Source organism: Aureobasidium pullulans (assembly GCF_000721785.1).
Source record: "Aureobasidium pullulans EXF-150 unplaced genomic scaffold scaffold_13, whole genome shotgun sequence".
Classification (NCBI taxonomy): Eukaryota; Fungi; Ascomycota; class Dothideomycetes; order Dothideales; family Saccotheciaceae; genus Aureobasidium; species Aureobasidium pullulans.
This window is the reverse complement of record NW_021941033.1, coordinates 569,469-588,597: the sequence shown is the minus strand read 5'-3', so window position 1 is coordinate 588,597 and position 19,129 is coordinate 569,469. Positions and strand designations below refer to the sequence as shown.

The window sequence follows — 19,129 nt, the reverse complement described above, 5'->3', positions numbered from 1 at the left end:
TCTTCCGACTTTCGGCATACGAGAGCCGTGCTTTCTCGGTTCTGCCATTTCCCACGCGACATCTCCATAGGCAAGCGATCTTCATCAATCTCGAGCTAATCTTCCTTGTTAACTGCGGACGAAATCGTACTCAACAACCCTGACAAGCGGCTGAAAAACTTAATGCGTGGTCAAAATTAGCAGTCAGTCAACATGGATAGAAGCTTATATACTTTGCTGGTGGTCAGTGTGCACTTCGACTGATTGACTGCGCATACATAACAAGACCTTGATTCTCTGGCTTACCTACTGTTTCGTCAATCCTCCATCCAACATGACCGTCACAACACAGGTACGGCACCCGTGTATGCAACAACGAACACAATCGACTCACACACTCAGTCTCTGCTGGCACTCGCCCTATTCAGTGTTTGTGAGGCCGCAAGCTATCGCACTATTGGATCTTCAGGATGCGCTGCACAGATGGTATTCGTGCCACCATATACTGACACGGTGGTCTTTCTTGACAAGTATGGCAGCAAAACGATGTGCGGAGATAGTTCCTGACAAAGTACAGCTATCACCGGAATTTTGGTGGTCCGGGAGTAGACCTGAAGACTGGCGCTCACTCAAAAGACCCATTCATGCAGGACAATGGGCTATGGGCCTTTGGTGTTGAGTACGAATGGCGCACAAACGATCTCCGCAAATTGACTCCGAAGTCAAATACGTTTTGCGCCGCGGGTGCCTTTGCCCCCGATGGCACGTTGATAAATGTTGCCGGAGCCGAACTGTACTCAGGAGACGCCAAAACTACAAATCTTCAAGATGGCCGTCAGACTGTCCGCAGATACAAGCCCGGCCCTTGCGACATTGATGGATGCAAGATGGATTTTGAAGTCAATACCAATGAGCTTCAATCAAGACGCTGGTATCCAACAAGCATAACTCTGACAAACGGCGATGTTCTTGTTGTTGGAGGCTCAGTCGTTGGCCTTCTGGTTACCAACGAGGCTTCCATCAACAACCCCACTTACGAGCTAATCAAAGCCGACGGCAGTCAAGCGCCGCCTCAGAAGAACTTGACCATCCTGGAGTTTGGTGCTGAGGATAACCAGAATGCGGATATGTCCTTCAACCTTTACCCCATCCGTGAGTCATTCTCTCAAACCGTTTGCGTTGTTCACTGACCCAGTCTAGTCCAGCTGCTCCCGAACGCAGACAAAGCCGATCATGTTTTCACTCTAGCTGGCAACAGAGCAAACGTCTACAACTACGCCACAGACGAGATTGTCAAAGAGCTTCCGAATATCCCTGGCGGACCTCGTACTTTCCCAGGATCGGCCGCTGCAGTGCTGCTGCCACTCAAAGCTCCTGAAAATGAACCTACTATTCTGGTCTGTGGTGGCAGCTCGGCAGATATACCAAACCCCAAAGCTTTGAGCGACTGCTACCGTATCAAGCCAAACGACCAGAATACTGTTTGGATTAGAGATGATTGGTTACCCAATGGTGGTCAGACCATGATTGAGCCTGTGTTGCTTCCTGATGGCACGATTGTTATGATGAACGGTGCACACAGAGGAAGCGCTGGTGGCTACCAAGCAGAAGATCCTGCACTGCAAGCTCTGATCTACGACCCCAACGCGTCCAAGGGACAGCGTTTCATAAAATCGGCCACATCTGAGATCCCAAGGATGTATCATTCCGTCGCTATTCTCCTTCCAACAGGCGAAGTTCTGCTCGCTGGATCCAATCCAGATGTTTTCTACAATCCTGTCGGCAATGTGTCATTGGCGAATCCAAAATGGCCCGAGTTCCAGAACAACGGTCACAAGTCATACCTTCATCAACAGCAGGAGCCAGACACAGCATATCCCACCGAGTACCGTGTTGAGATCTACGCTCCTCCCTACATGGATGAAGTCGGCTCTCGCCCCATCATCACTGCCTTCCCTGTCTCCGTCAAATACGGCGAGCATTTCAAGATGGCAGCCGAGGGTGCTCGCGAAGATGTGGTCGTCCGACTCAGCTACTCTGGCTTCCACACTCACGGTGTCGATATGGGAGCTAGAATGGTTCAATTGGAGGCCGTGTTGAGCACAGATGGTGATTATATCATTGATGTTACTGCACCGGCTGATGCTTCTGTTATGCCGCCTGGTGTGTACATGCTCTGGGTCATCGAGAAGGGAATTCCTTCCGAGGCTGTGTGGATGAAGTTGGAAGCTTGATTGTAGAGTTGTATTTCGCTTGCACATTTAGATATTGTAGTATAGTAGATCTTCGATTCTTGATGATAAAAGAAGCTGGCAAGAACTGTTTCTTCCGATATCTCCTTCACCGCGGGACAGCGTGGTTGGCAAACACTGTCGAAGTAAGCGCGACCCTGATTGTAACATACGTCATCGGCCAAGATGCGATATCCAACATCTTCGAGACATCACCCAGACTCCTTGTCAATAGCCCACCAAAATAATTCCGCCACGATGATACCGGTAATATGCACCGCAAACATCCCACCAGAGGTAAGCATCCAAACCCCATATCATCGACCATGCGCTTAACCAAACTTTTCCCCAGCTCATCAATGACTTCCTAACCACGACCTACGCCGCAATGACAGAGGCACCTCAAACTCTATGCATAATCACAAGCACGAGTTGGTCGATATACGAAAACGACGAGTCTGGAGGCCATAGTATAGAGATGTTATCGCATGGTGGAGGACCCATGCGGATACCTTCACGACCACCCTGGACAGTCAGATTCAAATCACCGTTTCTGAATCAGCGAGCGGAAGAAGTGGCTAAGATGTTGGCATCTACACAAGGAGAGGTAAAGGGTTTGGATATGAGATATTGTGTCATTATTGATGAACAGAGTTTGGAGGATAAGACTGTTTTGTTGGTGAAGACTTGGAGGGGTGAGGGGAGTAAATTGCCCAAGGACGATGATAGTCCTATTGTGGAATGCAGAGTTTCTTTCGAAGATGCAAATGCATGTTTGCAGAGTTTCAGTGTTGGAATCGGGTCTTTGGAAAAATTGGTGTGGAATCAGAAGGCATAGTGGAAGTTGTTCAGAGCAGAAAGTCCTCTCAGATCAATCAATCATATTCCTACTTTTCAAGGACTTGTGTCACATCAACTGGAGCTAATTGCGGGATAAGGTTCATGCATTCAGGCAGTAAGATGACTATGAGGAAGGAAAAACGACAACTTTATGAGTCAAACATCAGACCACGACCGAGCTGTGAATCCTGGAACGGCTCTCAGCGCTCTCAATTCCACCAGTGAGAATGGTGTTCTTGCGCTGCTCTTCGTGGGTAGCACGGTAGATGTCAAACTTGTGAGAGAACCAAGTGTCGCAAGAGATCATTCTGCCCTCGGAGTCGCGGAACATGGTTCCATGAACAGGGCGGCAGAAATAGGCGATTGAGTATCTGTGCGAATGTTCCATCTCGGCGACAGGCATAACACGGTGCAGAACGGAGCGGAAGCGCATGCCGGACAGGAAGCGGAGCGAGTCGCCAACGTTGCAGATAGCGTGACCAGCCTTGGGTTGGACCCAATCCCAGGCATCATCTTCCGGTTGTGCACCACGAGCAGGTACCTGTAGACCCCATTGTTGGGCGAAAAGGAAGGCGATGGAAGAGATGTCTGTATGCTTGTTGTGTCCGACGTTGTCACTGTCGCGGACTTTGCGAGATGGGTAGCGGTGGAAAGTCATGGACGAGTTCGAGGGACCATCGTCGCGGTGGGAGCGTTCATATCTTTCCTCGCCTTCGAGACCAGTCGCATCGGAGAGAGAAGACAAGATGCTGAGGACGTGCATGCGAGACTTGTTGATGAAGTCATTGAAGAGCTCCTTGGATGCCAGGACTTGTCCTGGAAGAGGCTTGACTGTCCAATCGAGGCCCTGCTGAGCAACCTAATTCATCAACGTCAGCTTCTTATGCCAAATGCGGATATGCAAGAACAACTCACCCTCAAAGTCTCAAATCCATCTTTGGACTTCTCAGTAGCGCCGGTCTGGAGTCCCAAAGGCTTGTAGCTGAAATTATGTGTCAGTCTGTGCGGGTGATGTGTTTTGCTGTAGGAGACTCACCCTTGAACGTCAGACCCATATGCAAACTTGACCTTCTCTTCCATCGGAGTCTCGAACCAAGACGCCATGACATCCAAGACACCTTGGTAATCACTCCAGAGGCCTTTGCTTTCCAAATCCGAGATGTTGAGATAGAAGAAACCATCCTGCTCGGCAGCAATCATGAGTCTGTGCTGCTCTTCAGGGTCGCAGCTGGCGAGCTTTGCAAACGAGATGGTCTGAAGCTCGGCGACCGAGCATTCGCGGTCGTCGGCGTAAGGACTGGGAGAGATCTGATGAGGCATGATGGAAAATTTTGCTGGTGGCTGATGTTGGTTGTTGATGTTCAATTGAGTTGTTGATGATGCAGAAGAATCTCCTGCGGCGATGCGACGAATTTTATATCTGGCAAGAGCAACCCAATCGAAGGCAACGCTTCTCATGGATGGAAGGGACCTGATCCGCAGCTGGACCCTGACAGGATGCACCTGCAATGTGGGGTAAGCGTAATATGACCATGCATGATGCAGGTCCTGATTCCTTCCCGCATGGCGTAATAACAGGAGCTCGCTAGTTTGTCCCGACCGAGCAGGTGTGTTCGGGTAACATGACCCTGGCGGTATCCGTTACCGCTCCAGAAAGGTTGCTCCGTAAGATGACAGTAATTGTAATCTACCGAGTGAGCTTATTCTTGACCGGTGTGTGAAATTGAAAATGGGTAATCTGACTTCTCAGGAGTTACACACACCCTTTCTCACTCCAGTTATAGTCCTGCAATAGCCGTCAGAATTGAGAACACATTCCTCAAGCAACAACCTCATCTGTGACGGGCTGCACTTTCCGGCATGTTCCACCTCATCATTCCCAGCTTCTTTGTTTTGTACTATGCCATCTCCTCAATTGTGCCGTCGGCTCTTCACAGATTGCGGTCTGTCAAGAAACCAGTCACAATCCCCACGAAACCAAGGAAAGCACCCTCCTCTGACAGAGAGTCAAACGAAGCTATCGACGATGAGCTCAACTTGTACAAAAGTCTCTTCCATCAGCTCCACAACTTGGAACTCCACGCCAGAGCATTGCCACAAGCCAGAGATGTTTTGGTAAGCTTTCTGTCTGATGCAGTCGGCTGCGCAGACCAAATCACCAAGAGCAACATCCTTGACATTTCAACTTTCGACGCTGAAGCTCTCGCGTCGTTCATTCGAGCCAGGGATGATGCTATTGGCCACCGATGGGAGGAATATGTTCAGAGACGACATTCTGGTGCCCAACGAGAACTATTTACCGACAGAGAAGCCGCGATTGAGTGGCTGAGGCAAAGAGCTCCGGTCAAATATGTTGACGGCGCATGGCTTGGTCATATACACAAGATCTCAACGCCCTTCCATCTTCGTTCTGTCACCAAGAATGCCTGGCAAATTCTGTCTGAAGAACTGGGTGATGGCGACATCGAGAAGAACCATGCGCATGTCTATCGCCAATTGATGAACGACATCGGTGCGAATCTGTCGGATGCTGACAGCATTGAGTTTATCAACAAAGATCTTGGCCTCAACAGCAAGCCGATCTGGAAAGCCGCCCTCGCTCAGATTATTATATCACTTTTCCCACACAACTTCCTTCCTGAGATTCTTGGCTTCAACCTTCACTTCGAGCTTCTGACATGGGATACCATGAGAGCCATCAAGGAGCTAAGAGAGCTCGGGCTCAACGACTACTACTTCCGCCTGCACATCTCAATCGACAACGCAGATAGTGGGCACACAGCCATGGCTCTGAAAATTGTCCTTGACTACATGCACACTATCAAGGAGACCGAAGGAGAGGAGAAGACTGCAGAAGCCTGGAGAAGGATTCAAGCCGGTTTCCTCATGTCCGAGATGTTCGATCACCCCGAAGCAAAGAAGTCGACCTCGTATCGGAGCACCGGATCACAGCTCACGCCAATCGAATCAGAAGTCATCCGAATCTTTAAAAGCAAAGCGGCCGTTTCGCAGAGACTGCATTGTGCCAGTCGTGTGAAGATGCTCGGGAGGTCATTGGCGGACTGGTTGGACCCTGCTTCTTTTACAGAAGATGGTCAGATAGCCTTTGTAGATGCTTTGAGCAGAGCAACCCCTTGGATCCAAGCTGGCGACAGCAAATCGAGCAGGTTCATTCAGCAGATCTCCTGGAAAGGCCAGATGTTTGGAGCGTTCACTCATGTCGAAGTCGAGGTGTTGGAACGTTGGATCAACTTGTTGACTCCTCAACAGCCTTCCGAAAGATATTGGCGGTTTGTAGGAGCTCAACACAACCAAAAACTCAGCCACTCGAATTACAGGGATGTATTTACCGAGTATCCGGTCTTTGAGAAGAACGGACTGCTGCAATGGCCAAGTGATCTGGATGACACCCCCTTGGAGATCAAGGTCGATTTTGGTCGGCCAGTGGACATGGATAAGTTCCTGCCTCTCTGGTTCGCTCAGCAAAGTCTGCTTGAATCATTCGTCTCTGTCCCATTCAGGACTTGTAACGAATCAGTATCTGCCATTATCAGAGTACTGCGGGTACATTATGGGTTTGCAGCAGAGGAGGAAAATGTTGCGGGTATGGATGAGTTTGTCCGACACGATGTGACGGGTCTTGTCGACATTGGCCTGCACATCATGGCCAGAGCTGGTCTTTCTAGGCCGGATTCATTGGCTCAAGTGATGGAAGGTAGGAACGCTGATCAGGCGGAGACCATGATCGAACTCTCCATGAGGCCCTTGGAGCATGCCCAAGCACTACTTGGAATGTCTGCCGCTTTCATCGAGTTGCACCACGCCCTGGCTTCTGATCCGAATTGCAAGTTGCTTGACGATCGTGTCTCTAGGATATTGAAAACAATGGCAACGAGAGAAGGACTTGGGCTGCGAGATTGTCGCGAGAGAGATTCGCAGGACCCAGTGAAGGACAAAGATTTTCGTAAAGGGGTTTTGTGGGCAAAGCTCGCGATTGAGGGTTGTTTCTGAGTGTGTTTGTGCCAGCATTATTTTGTCGATTTCCAGTTAGATCTAGAACAAAATTTGACGTTTTTCCAGAGAACAGATTAGTGCTGTACAATGATGACTTTCTTATGCTTGCTGTTCGTTGGAGGTGAAAAGGTCCGAAGCCATGAGAATCTCAAGGCAGGTGCGACTTTCGAGTGCTTCGTCAGAACAAAATTTGCCATCTGTACTTACACAGTCTGCGATAAATGAGTCGATCAAGCTGTAGAGATGCACGAGTCTTTGAGATCCGAGCGACTGTCCAAGAAATGACTGCCCGAGGTATTTTCGCTTGAAATGCTTCCGACATGGAAGGAACCGTGCATCTCTACAGCAGCACACGACAGACTTCAGCGCTTGAAGAGACTAGATTTTGGAGAGGTAGATCTAAGAACCAGATCTACGTCATGCAGTTCGGATCTGCTCCGAACTGTAATAAGATGCGGACGCCAGCCTCAAATCCAATGTTGACAGCAACATGCAATGGGGCTCTCCCGAGACTATCGGTTTCATCTATGACATCGATAGCCTGCCTTGAATGAGATAGAATCATAGTCAGTGCTGTCTCTCGGCGGTGACAGACTGCACGGTGCAATGCGGTCTGCATTTCGGCATTAGTTTTGTGGAGTAGAAGTTTCATGACGATCTCATCATGTCCCTGTATGATGGCGTGATCTAGCGCGGTGAGACCATGGCCATCTGGCTGATTGCACTCCGCTCCGTGGTCGATCAAAGCTTGCACAATATTTGCGTGACCATCTCGAGCAGCGATATGAAGTGGACTGAGAGACTGGGCTTGGCGAAACGACCCAGAGTCGTGCTGAAAGTCTTGAGTATACTGATTCTGAGAAGGAGTCCGCTGTGGAGTATAACGTTGCAGTGATTGAGGTAGCTCTGGCATCGCTGATGAAAGCATAGTAAGATCCAGAGGAGACTGCGGAAAGTGTTGTCTGGTGAAATTTTGTGTTTCAAAGTATCCGACATCGTTTGGAGATTTGTCAGAAACTTTTGGATACGGACTCAGCAGTGAAAGGATTTCTGCTGATGTCGATTCATCGATGCTGTCAGAAAATGGAAGCATTGCATCGCTCAAGCTTTCTGGCGCGATTTGATGGGACCAAAATTCGGGTGTGACTTCAGTACTGAGCTCAGAAGCCTGGAAATTTTCCAGAAGTAGATCAATCATCCCATCATCAGGGCTCGGCTCTGGACTGGAGCTCGAGCTTTGATACGATTCTAAGCTGCGCTGTGCACTGTCCACGCGTTTGCGGGATTGGCTCGACTTTGGGCCCTTTCGCTGGCTTTGCTTTCCTTCTTGATAATTGTGTCAGTAGTGGGGTCGAGACTATGTTGGTCTAGACTCACCTCTGAATCTACGTTGTGCCAGACGATTTTGTTCACGACGCCGGGCAAGAATCTCGTCACTGCTCATGCACATCATCGTCGATTGTTCGTGGTCGATCAGCGGGAGGTGTCAAGTGCTGTAAGAATCTCGATGCCAGGTAGTGTAGTGCCCGTGTCGCCAATATATATGTCTACCCAAGTTCGTATAGGTGGCTTCCTAAAACTCAAAAAGTTCCTTGTTATTGCACCATCCTTCGTGAGGAGCATAATACACAAGGCTGGAACAAACAAAGAGCCTATTCACCGGTGATAGTATTGCGATCTGCCATCCCGAGCAGAGTGAGTGCAGACGACTATGCATTGACGATGTGGGTCAGAGCATACCGAGCTGTTTGATAGACAATAGCGAAGCGCTCTGTGCCTCAACATTAAGTCGATTGAGGAATAAGGTACCAATGGTGTAAGAGCTGCCCGCTCGTGCGTCGTGCTGAACGAATGGGGCACGACGACCGCATTTCATGCTTACCCGCTACCTGCAGGCGGTGCGGTCTGTCTGTATATTCTGCAAGGTCTTCCCGCTACGACTGCAGGGTCCAACTCTTCCGGAGCTATCGCCCGGCAAGTAATTTGTTGATGCTGCTGTTAATGGCGGATTAATTGGCGGAAACATGTGCGGAGAGAATTAGGTTGGACGAGCTGCTCGACGCGGCTGAATAAGCTGGAAGCGAACAAAGCCAAGCATTTCGTGGAGCGGCTCGGGCCTCGCGCCCTTGATGATCACTTTTCTGAATCCTCCGCCCCACATTTCGGACATGAACCACGCCCTGCTTGATCACTGATAGTCGCACCCTGCTTGACATGTTTTGCTCACGCCCTGCTTGACAACTGCTGTTGCGCTTTGTCAGTATTTGGATCTTATCTGTAGGTATGATGACTACTATAAAGCGACTTGCCCACTCGAGGTGGGTGCGTCTTGTACACGCAGTCAAATCTTACTCAGTCCATTCATCCTGTCTACAATGTCGGAGAAAGAAGAACAAGTGCGTGGGCGTGAGACCGTCAACGCTTTGCAGGACGCCGACGGCACGACCATCCCAACAACAAGGATAGCCGAAAACACATATCCTCCTCAAGATGGCGGCAAACAAGCATGGCTGTTCCTGTTTGGTGCATGCATTATTGAGATCACGGCGTGGGGTATCGTTGTTCATATGATCTACAAGATTTTTGACACTAACAAATCCTAGGCTTCCCATATTGCTATGGTGTCTTTGAAGCATACTTCAATAGTCACCCACCATTCCAGGGCCAGAATCTTGTTTCCATTGGCGGTGTTCTGTCGAATGGCGTCTTGCAACTGTCCCTCCCGCCTATCATGTACTATGTCAACAATTTTCCTGGCCATCGCATTGCTGTAATGTGGGCTGGGTGCCTGGTCTGCACTTTTTCCGCCATCGCTGCAGGCTTTGCGAAGACAGTGCGTAGTTGCTGGTGCAACTCAGAGACAGAACGAGCTAACTAGCGACAGCCCTTACAGCTCGTTATGGCAATAGGTCTATGTTACGGTATCGGAGCTGGGATGTTGTTTGCTCCAAGCATCCATCTGATGGCCGAATGGTTCAAGGTCAAAAAGAGCCTGGCATATGGCTTCATGTAAGATCACGTTGAGCTTGCCACATTCCAATATCATGAGCTAATTTTCATTGTAGCTGTGCAGCAGGTGCGGCCGCTGGTGCTGGATTACCGCCAGTCTACACATTCTGCCTCAACCGATATGGCTACAAGGTGACATTGATAGGCTGGGGAATCATCACCTTCGTCGTCACATCCCTTGGTCTGCTGTGTGTACGTCCACGTTTGCCCGTGGCAGCAAAGCCTCCACCACCTTCTTGGAGAGACTTCGATTTCGCGAAAAAGCCGCTCTTTCTCATCATGCTTCTGGCGACAATTGTCCAAGCCATCGGTCATTATGGTCCAAGTCTGTATCTCCCATCCTTTGCAGCAGACTTCGGCATTTCCGCATCGCAAGGAGCAATGCTGGCTAGCTTCTTGAACCTCGCCCAAGCAATTGGTCAACCTCTGCAAGGATGGCTGGCAGATTGGAGAAAGTCCTACTACATCCCAATGCTGATCAGCACGATTGGCGCAAGTCTCGAAGCACTATTAATATGGGGATTCGCACGAAATCTCGGGTTGCTTTGTCTGTTTGCGCTGGCGTTTGGTAGCACAGCAGGTGGATTTGCTGTATTACGTCCGCGCTTCGCCGCAGAGATCGTAGGTGATCAAGATCAGCAGGACAACCAGAGTTTGCTCGTCTTCGCTATCCTTACAGCGAGTCGTGGATCTGCGATTATCGGATCTGGCTTCATCATGAAAAATCTTGTCCATGAAGGATCATCAACTGAGGGCTGGGGAGGCGGTCAGGCGTGGTCGCAGCTTGTCATCTATACCGGTGTCATCATGTTCACCGCCAGTTTCGGAGCTGTAGGCATGTTCGTTGGCCCGCAAAGAAGATACGGAGGTGGTCGTGCGAAGAGTATGACAAGTGAGAAGAGCTCGAACGCTGTCGACAACTTGAGCGAGCTTGTATAAGACTTGTGAGCCACTGTATCCTAGGGCCAATCTCGCAGACAGACAATCAAGGAGGTGTCCCTGATCAGGGATTCTCGGAGATTGGTAACTAGATGATTGACCTAATCAACATGTTCAAATCTTTCTTGTCCGATGCCTTGAAGCTCTCCAACCATGCCGAAAGCAGATATCAAGTTGTCATCCCAAGGTAGCATCATTTGTTCCAGAGCCAAATCTCGATCTTCGCTATCATAAAGACACGGCCATGTTTCAGAAGGATCAAATGCCAGAGAAAAGTTCAACTGCGGTTGCAATGTCTTCTGAAACAACCACTCGGCGACAACCAGTATTTCGCCCAGAATCCCTGCTTTTGGCCAGGGTCCAGCAATAGTCTCAAAAGGCAATGCTTTATGCAAAGGAACTGGTGAAGCAGAGAAACGCAAATAGTTTTTGGGGACAGGTCCGTCATTAGAGAACAATGCAAAAAGAGCTTTCGCTTGATTCTCTTGTGACAAAGCCGGCATAGAAATACCAAGATCATGGTAGACTTCGAGATCTTCAGCCGCAGGTGCTTGGGCCATATCTTCGGTAAAGAATGCGAGGACGTCCAGACTATAGGCCTTCTTGAAAAGGTCTAACCACTCAGGATGGTCAGCGGCGGTATTTGTGTCAGCACTTGACGAGCCGTAGGTGAGAAGTCGTGCTTGGTCTTGTAGTTCCTTGTCTGACACTGGACGACTTTGAGATGATTTCTCCTTGACCAATTGATATAGGCCGGCAACCAGAAATTCCCATGATCTATTTGGAGGGACACAAGACTTTCGTTTGAGATTTGATGCACTAAATGGGAATGGCCGGGTCCGTTCAAGGCCGATGAGAAATGGTGGCATAGAAAAAGTAACCTGAGCAGATGTTGCGCCATCTAAGCCCCTGCATCCTTTCCACATACCCATGTGATATCCATTTCGGAAGTGACCTGCAAGATGTTCGTTTCTCTCGCTCCAAATGCTGAAGCGGTCGCCGCAGAAGCCACAGCGACTATTCACCCAGACTGCTTCCAGAAGCCAGTGATCCATGTGTGCAAGCATGTCGCATTCGTGGACGGACCGGAGATGTTGCCTTAGATGGTCTTTTCGTAGGAATATCCTAGCGTCCGGATCTCTTGATTGGCAGTAGTCATGATTGTGAGATGCGATGTGTTCCGGATCAGGCGAGACCAGACCGCAGTAGGCGCAAATCTCAGTCCCGGTATCTACGCTCTTCTGTATTGGGGCGAAAGGGCAACAAATGAATCGCTTCAGCGGCAAATGGAGAGAGGTCTCATGTCTTGTCCACTCGAATTTGGTAGCAAACGTGTCAGTGCAGAAAGTGCACTGGAACATCCTCTGCTGAGGCTTCACCAAAGAAATGACATCTTGATGGCCAGATTTCTCAGAGCCCTTCTCGGGATGAGGGTCGGCGTTGACATCGTTCTTTGTCAAAGATGTTTGAGATGTCGCACTCTGAGTCGTGGGCTCCGCACTTCCATCTTTCTTCGCAGGTCGCCTACGTCGATAATTGGCAAACCATGTATTCAGCTGCTTTGAGTCCAATCCTGTCAATTCTTGTAATGTCGCTTTTTCCACAGCATTCGGGTAAGGATTGTCCTGATGTAGTCGAACCCAGTCAAGCAACAAACCGGCGACTGCGTTGGAGAAGCGAACCACATGGCGTGCGCTTCTGTTGTCTCTCTCTTTCTTTTCGACCTTTGCACAATCCTTACACATGTTGAAAAACTCTCAATTGGACGGACATGCGAAAATCAAATTGCGTCAACTCATGCTGAGTTCGATCAATGTCATGTCTTGATGTTTGGTGTCAAACCCCAGAAGTGGACAAAGGTCACAAAGGCGGAGGAATGCGGGCACTTGTGGCACGTGGCGCTTTAGACTCAGTGCACAAGCTTTGACAGAACTCCATGACACACGTTTGAGCCAATGAAAGATAAGCTTGCATAACAACGATCTGTCATCACCTTCTTCTCTGCTTCCTGTAGCAGCGTGTTAGGTTCTAGCTGTGATAGTACACAATGATATGGGTCTAAATTCTAGCTTCTGTACTCGATGCGCTCTCACTGGACACGACTCTGGTGTGGGGAAAGATCCTGCACATCTACAGCTACACCGGCGAGTGACTGTAACACTAGCATCAGGACTGACTTGTCGCATCCTCTTCTTCGTGTCTGACCGCTCTTTCCGCTAACACCAGTACATCTTGCAAGTTGCTGAATGGTGCCCCAGCCTGCACGATCCCGACAACGCCCTCCGTAAAGTGGCACGCACTATCGCACGTACAGCCCTTGGAAGGTAGCCAAGCCGAGTCTAAGCATACCAAAGGCTACAATGACTTGGAGCCACGTTTGTACCACCGCCAGGTTGATCTCCCAAAATCCGATATCATGCTCTTGTGCAGCCATAGCCAATGTGCCGGCAAAGCATAGCATCAACACAGTCGAGGTCGGCATGATCTTGAGTGTTCTTCGTTGGTCTTGGATGTCTTCGCGCTCCCGTTCACTGAGTGGGGTTTCGGTACGCTTGTCGGCGTCTCCTACAATCAAGACGGTGAATGGCTCGAGGAGTGCGGAGACGACCTTGGAGCCTGCTGTGGTGGAAGCGACAACGACTACGATTGTGGCTGCGATGGCTGCTCCGACGGACAGTGTGGACCAGACGAAGTCCATGCTGAGTGGTCTGGGTGCTTCGAAATCGAAAGTTGAGTGAGGGTTGACTGCGGCTTGTGAGATATGAGAAAAGAAAATACAAGGAAGCTCAGGAGATCCTGGATACCTTATAGGTCGTGAATCTTCTTGTGGCGCGATTGAAGAGGTAATATGAGTGAATTGACTCATGCGACGGTTTTTCACCAGACTGCGGAGCTGTGATATCGGAAACAGCTATTTGCAAAAGATTGCGCTGATATCAAGCCTTTGATTGCATGGCTTTCAATGTACCGGTGGAAATCTCAAAGGCTCTGGGACTGATGTTGTTGTGTTGGTACAGGGTGTCGACCGAAGTCAGCTTGAGTAGGTGGGGCTTGTTCGCTCCTTCCGCCAGGTTACGTGGCAAGTGAAGCATCTTCAACTCTTCACTACCTTTATATACCTTACCCCCGCAACTCCTGCAACATTGCCATCGCTTTATCAGCAAGCGGTGGTGGCCCAGCGGCAGCGAGTCACCAACTCGTGTTTGGAGTCTTTCTCCACTGAAGGTCATCGGTTCGATTCCCATCGAAGACAATGCCAGAGTCTTGACACTCCAAATTTAGCTCAGAAACGAAACTGGTTCGCTAGTTGCTTTCCACCTCCGAAAGGGGGCGTTTGTTTTGCTCGTGTCATGCTCACTTTTTGGTCTTGATAATGCGCGCCTTTTGCGTTGCATTGCATACCCAGGTGTTTTCTTGAGTCGGGACCATTGAGCGTGGAGTCTCTGAACTTTGCTTCAATTGTTCCTTTGCAAAGTGGTCGTCGAAATTAGGGCGCTGTCAGTTGACGATAGTATATTCCGTTTTAGATCAAGCCGTAAGGGGAACGTTTATTGGGCCTCGGAACCTTTCATCCTTATATCTGTAGAAATGTACTATTCCTGCTATGTTGAAGGTAGTCTTCCCTAACCTCTAGCGTGTGTCTGTGGACCACCGTACTGGCTCCATGGATATTGTGCATTGCTACAGCCTTGAGCGAATGCAACTGTGACTGCGATTGACGGCTTGAGGTCACAAAACTCAGCACATGAGAAAAGTAGGTACATAAGATTGTCATGTTTGACATGTTGTGAAGTTCTGAGGAAGGAGGTGCGGTCAGCTGCATTGCTGTTGCTGATCGAAACTTCTGACGTCACCGGTTGCTGAAATTCAACTGGCCATTTCTGGTCAGGATGTCTTCCTGGTTGCGAAGGTTTATGACTTTCGCCCTCTTTCTGCGTTCAGACTCGAAGACATTGAGCCTGTGTACATGCCGAATGATTCCAAGACTGGTGCAATCGTTCACGGAAGGGATTTCGAAGTACAGCGGCTCACCGAAGCTCCCCGGAAGAATTGTGACTCATGCCTATGGTTGGTCACATACAGTTCGTCGCTCGCAACCAATCAAGGATCACTACATTTCGGAACATCTCTGCTTGAGCTCGAGCATCCAATGAGTAGAAGACAAGCCGCAGTTGATGATCATCTGTTGATGGAATAGATACTGTCACAGCAGCTGCCTATCGTAGACACCGCCCAATCTGTTTTCTGGAGAAGGTAGGTTACATAACGTCGCGGCTGCCCCGACAGAAAACACACCCACACATCAACAATCTTGGGACATAAACAATTCACAATGTCAACAATTCAGATTCCCGTCATCGACTTCTCCGCTTTCCTTGATCCGGCCAGCAGCGACGACGCGAAACTCGAGACAGCACAGGAACTCGATGAAGCCTGTAGATCTGTCGGCTTCTTCTATCTCTCGAACCATGGAATCGACGCCTCAATGTTCGCAGAAATGCTATCCAATGCTAAAGAGTTCTTCACAACCGCTTCATCCGAGGAGAAGGATGAGATCAAGGTGAAGCCAAGCGGTGAAGGGTCCGGCGATGATTCAAGAGGATACAGAATAGTCGAAAGAGCTGATGCAGGATATGAAGTATGAAGCCAACCAAGTTGAAGAAATACGAACCGTAGACTGATCATCCCAATCAGGCCCTTGACTTCCTTCGCGAGCTTGATACAGAAGGCCCCCCATACACAAAAGGCTTGGGCCGTAATCAATGGCCAAAAACGCCAGCAAATCTCCAATCGGTCGCAGAAGATTACGCCTCACGTCTCGTAGCTCTGGGTGTCGCAATCATGAAGGCTTTTGCGCTCGCACTGGGTGTATCGGAAGACGTGTTTGCCAGTAGAGTCGACCAATCATTCTGGCAATTGCGCATGGCAGCATATCCTGGAGTGTCTGGAGAAGTCGATAGCTCCAAGAGTGGATTATATCAGCACAGTGACTTCGGTATCCTTACATTCCTACTGACTGATGAGCACAAGGGATCACTAAAAGTGCTTGCACCCAACGGAGAGGACTGGATGTCTGCAGACCCGATACCCGTACGTCTCATCAAATTTTCCACTTCTACTGAAGATGCCATTGGCTCTATCTTGCCGTTTTCTCCTCAACTCATGTACTGACTCATCGAAGGGCACTCTCATCTGCAACATCGGCGACATGCTTTCTGTCTGGACTGATGGCATCTACAAATCAACCCAACACAAAGTCATCCACGCAAGCAAAGACATGCGTGTCTCAATCCCTTTCTTCTTTGACCCAAACTGGGACGCAAGAATTGAGCCCGTGCTGGGCAATGCAGACGTCAAGTCAAAGGCCGAGGGTGTGAATTACAAGGACATCTTCACAGGAGCAATCAAGTATCCTTATTGATATGGGTGATACATCAACCACTGAAGACGCGAATACGATAGCCACCAGCCGATCCCTGTTATCAAATATCTCGCAATAAGATGATGGTTACACTTCAAAGAAAATATTTGTTACCTCATCTTCACCGCCATCGCCTTTGTACATCGTTCATAAACTTCATATCTTCCCGAGAGACGTCGAAGAGGATTCACCGCAGAAAAACAAGCTTGCTCATAGCAGTTTAATTTCGGGTGACTCTGGTCACGAAAGGCGACACGTATCGAGAAATAAACATCGAGAAATTTAAGAAAAAGATTTTTCTCGTCAGCACGTCAATCATTATCTCGTTACTCAAGCATTTCCTCGAGAGATCAATCTACCGTTCACAGCTGTTCCAAGACCCTGGACCTCCCACACTTCCAAGAGCATCACTCAGACTCTCAGAGTTACATCCCAGTCACCCTCCGGCGTCTCCTTCCACTGTTTTGTCTCCGGATCAAGCAATTTCTGTGCATCCTCCCACTCTTGCTTGACAATTCCTGCTTTTCCATCACGAGGGAGGATATTTGCTACGAAAGGTTCAGGTCTAGCAGCAATACCGCCGACGATCAGATTGTCCGGATCGGGCAAGATATCCTGACCTTCAGCATCTTGCTTTGGCGTGATGGAAAAGGCCCAGAGAATGCCAGAGACACCGAGGAACATGCTTCGATCGGCGACATGCATGCCGGGGCAGATACGTCTTCCGGCTCCGAACCCAACGGTGTCTCTCTTGCTTGGGTCTGGGTGGGCGGCCATCTCAGCTATGGAGACGTCGTCATTATCTTCGCTGAAACGATCAGGGTTGAAGCGGCGAGGTTCGGGGTAGCGTTCAGGATCTGTCATGATAGCCCAGGCATTCAAGATGACGGGCGCACCCTTGGGGATCTTGTAGCCCATGTACTCGTCATCTCTGGTGCAAGCATGAGGTACGGCGCCCAAAGGTCCGACGGGGAACCAGCGGACAAGCTCTTTGACGCATCGTCTGACATATGGCAGATTGACTGCATCGGCCATGACTGGTGGACGTTCAGAACCAACGACTCTGTCAATCTCCTCCTGAGCTTTTGCTTGAACGTCAGGGAAGAGCAGCATAGCTTGGATAAAAGCATACAATGTTGATGATGTAGTCTCCATGCCGCCTTCAAAGATGTTGCCGACTGTGTATGCAGCTTCTTCATCAGTGAGCCCTTCGTCTTTCTCCTGGGCTCTGGCGAGACCGATGCTCAAGCAGGGTCCGAGAGTTCCATTGGCGATGTTCTTCTTGACAGCGTACCAGTTCTCCATATGCACTTCATGACCAAGTTGGAGTGCGCGACGGATGTTTGCTTTGGCAGGGAGAAGTGCCTCCGGTAAGTAGCGAAGGAAAGGGAACCCATCGATAAGTGCAGCAGCTCCTGTGCTCATAGCCTCTTGCAAAGCAGCCAGCTCATCGTCAAGTTTTCGAATCCTTGGATCCGCACTTGACGAAGCCCTCCAGCCAAAGAGGATTGTGGCTGCCAGAGACGTCGTGTATCGCTGCAAGCTAGGAAAGAAGTCGACAGGATTCTCAAGCATTTCATTCAACATCTGTTTACGTTCCATCTCCTGATAGGCATCGTAGTTCTTGACGACCTTGATGCTCAACAGAGAGTGTGCGATCTTGCGGACTTTACGCCACAAGGGAGTGTAAGGCATAAAGACCATTCGTAGCTTGCTGATAGGGATGTGGTTTGCTGCATATGCCTCAGGACGATCAGAGTAGATGGCACTCCGTTTATCCAGTAGGTCTTTGACGACCTCGACGCTGGAAAGAACAATAATAGGTCGGCTGCCAGCAAGAATGCTGTAGATAGGTCCATATTCCTTTGCCCATTTGGCGAACTGCAGGTATTCATTTTTGCTTGGGATCTGGATTACTGTTAGTCTTTTGTGACGAGACTTGACTACTTTACAAACCTGGTGCAAGTTACCGATCAATGGTAAGGTACGGGGACCGGGCGGGTAGTTCTTTGGTCTCAAACCTAGACCAAGGAAATAACACGACCCAAGTCCAAAGACCAGTGCAAGGCCAAACAGAGTGAACAGAGCAAACATACTATGCGGTGGTAGGGAAGACTCGAAGAGTGTAAGCAAAGAATCAATGGATCTCTTTAACCTTTATCACAGGTCATGCTCCATCATGCCTGCATGCAGGTTCACTTTGACCATATATATTGGCGTTGCATGAACCCCCGCAACGTAGATCGATGACCTTAGTAGGGAAGGTGCAGCGAGCCATGCTGTCCGTAGAGAAACAATCATTCGCTATGCAGTTTGCGGCTTGCAGGTTGCTTGTTTCAGATAGGACGTCCCCCAATCAGCTGCTGATAGAATATGCAGTCGCATAAAAGCAGAAAATGCAGTGAGATTCGACCTTTTCCCTCAGACGGAGGCTAGGCAGCCTGCTGCATATGTGCGCCTCGAAGAGCTTGCGTAAGAGCGGGTTGATATCAAGCACATGCGATTTGCTTATATGGCGCATGCTCCACGTATCCGATGCTCATAGTTTCAGCCATCAAATTGCACAACGCTAATGATAGTTTATAGGACCTCCGGTGAGAGCGCAAAAACACCCAGCTCTCGGCGGAGCCTTCCTAAGTCCAATGACATTGTGCATCTTGATGGATGGCGACATCGCCCTCGTTGATCCTGGAAA

General features: G+C 49.4%; 7 protein-coding genes across 7 annotated transcripts; 4 read left to right on the top strand and 3 right to left on the bottom strand.

Annotated features, from left to right (window-relative positions):
- Positions 1 to 313: 313 nt before the first annotated feature.
- M438DRAFT_336830 (uncharacterized protein) lies at positions 314 to 2,213 on the top strand (the record flags this gene model as incomplete). The annotated part of the gene is made up of 4 exons (XM_029903924.1): positions 314 to 331; positions 382 to 509; positions 557 to 1,131; positions 1,180 to 2,213. 4 exons carry the CDS (start codon positions 314 to 316, stop codon positions 2,211 to 2,213), a joined length of 1,755 nt encoding a protein of 584 aa, XP_029759044.1.
- Positions 2,214 to 3,213: 1,000 nt separating this feature from the next.
- Positions 3,214 to 4,370, bottom strand: M438DRAFT_356863 (putative 2OG-Fe(II) oxygenase family oxidoreductase; the record flags this gene model as incomplete). Its single annotated transcript, XM_029907127.1, has 3 exons — positions 3,214 to 3,909; positions 3,966 to 4,032; positions 4,087 to 4,370. 3 exons carry the CDS (start codon positions 4,368 to 4,370, stop codon positions 3,214 to 3,216), a joined length of 1,047 nt encoding a protein of 348 aa, XP_029759043.1.
- Positions 4,371 to 4,910: 540 nt separating this feature from the next.
- M438DRAFT_366831 (uncharacterized protein) lies at positions 4,911 to 7,061 on the top strand (the record flags this gene model as incomplete). Its single annotated transcript, XM_029907912.1, has 1 exon — positions 4,911 to 7,061. The coding sequence occupies one exon, from the start codon at positions 4,911 to 4,913 to the stop codon at positions 7,059 to 7,061; it is 2,151 nt and encodes a 716-aa protein (XP_029759042.1).
- Positions 7,062 to 9,439: 2,378 nt separating this feature from the next.
- Positions 9,440 to 11,012, top strand: M438DRAFT_276733 (MFS general substrate transporter; the record flags this gene model as incomplete). Its single annotated transcript, XM_029900873.1, has 4 exons — positions 9,440 to 9,617; positions 9,668 to 9,897; positions 9,949 to 10,073; positions 10,130 to 11,012. The coding sequence occupies 4 exons, from the start codon at positions 9,440 to 9,442 to the stop codon at positions 11,010 to 11,012; spliced, it is 1,416 nt and encodes a 471-aa protein (XP_029759041.1).
- A 258-nt stretch (positions 11,013 to 11,270) lies between these two features.
- Positions 11,271 to 13,710, bottom strand: M438DRAFT_356859 (uncharacterized protein; the record flags this gene model as incomplete). Its single annotated transcript, XM_029907126.1, has 5 exons — positions 11,271 to 11,293; positions 11,524 to 12,736; positions 12,958 to 13,020; positions 13,106 to 13,134; positions 13,362 to 13,710. The coding sequence occupies 5 exons, from the start codon at positions 13,708 to 13,710 to the stop codon at positions 11,271 to 11,273; spliced, it is 1,677 nt and encodes a 558-aa protein (XP_029759040.1).
- A 1,546-nt stretch (positions 13,711 to 15,256) lies between these two features.
- M438DRAFT_48653 (oxoglutarate 3-dioxygenase) lies at positions 15,257 to 16,756 on the top strand. The gene is made up of 3 exons (XM_029910134.1): positions 15,257 to 15,651; positions 15,708 to 16,103; positions 16,195 to 16,756. Exons 1-3 carry the CDS (start codon positions 15,346 to 15,348, stop codon positions 16,432 to 16,434), a joined length of 942 nt encoding a protein of 313 aa, XP_029759039.1. The 5' UTR covers positions 15,257 to 15,345; the 3' UTR covers positions 16,435 to 16,756.
- M438DRAFT_322159 (cytochrome P450) lies at positions 16,734 to 18,530 on the bottom strand (the record flags this gene model as incomplete). The annotated part of the gene is made up of 2 exons (XM_029902950.1): positions 16,734 to 18,342; positions 18,391 to 18,530. Coding segments are annotated over 2 exons (1,637 nt in total), but the record flags the coding sequence as incomplete, so codon positions are not given.
- Positions 18,531 to 19,129: the final 599 nt, after the last annotated feature.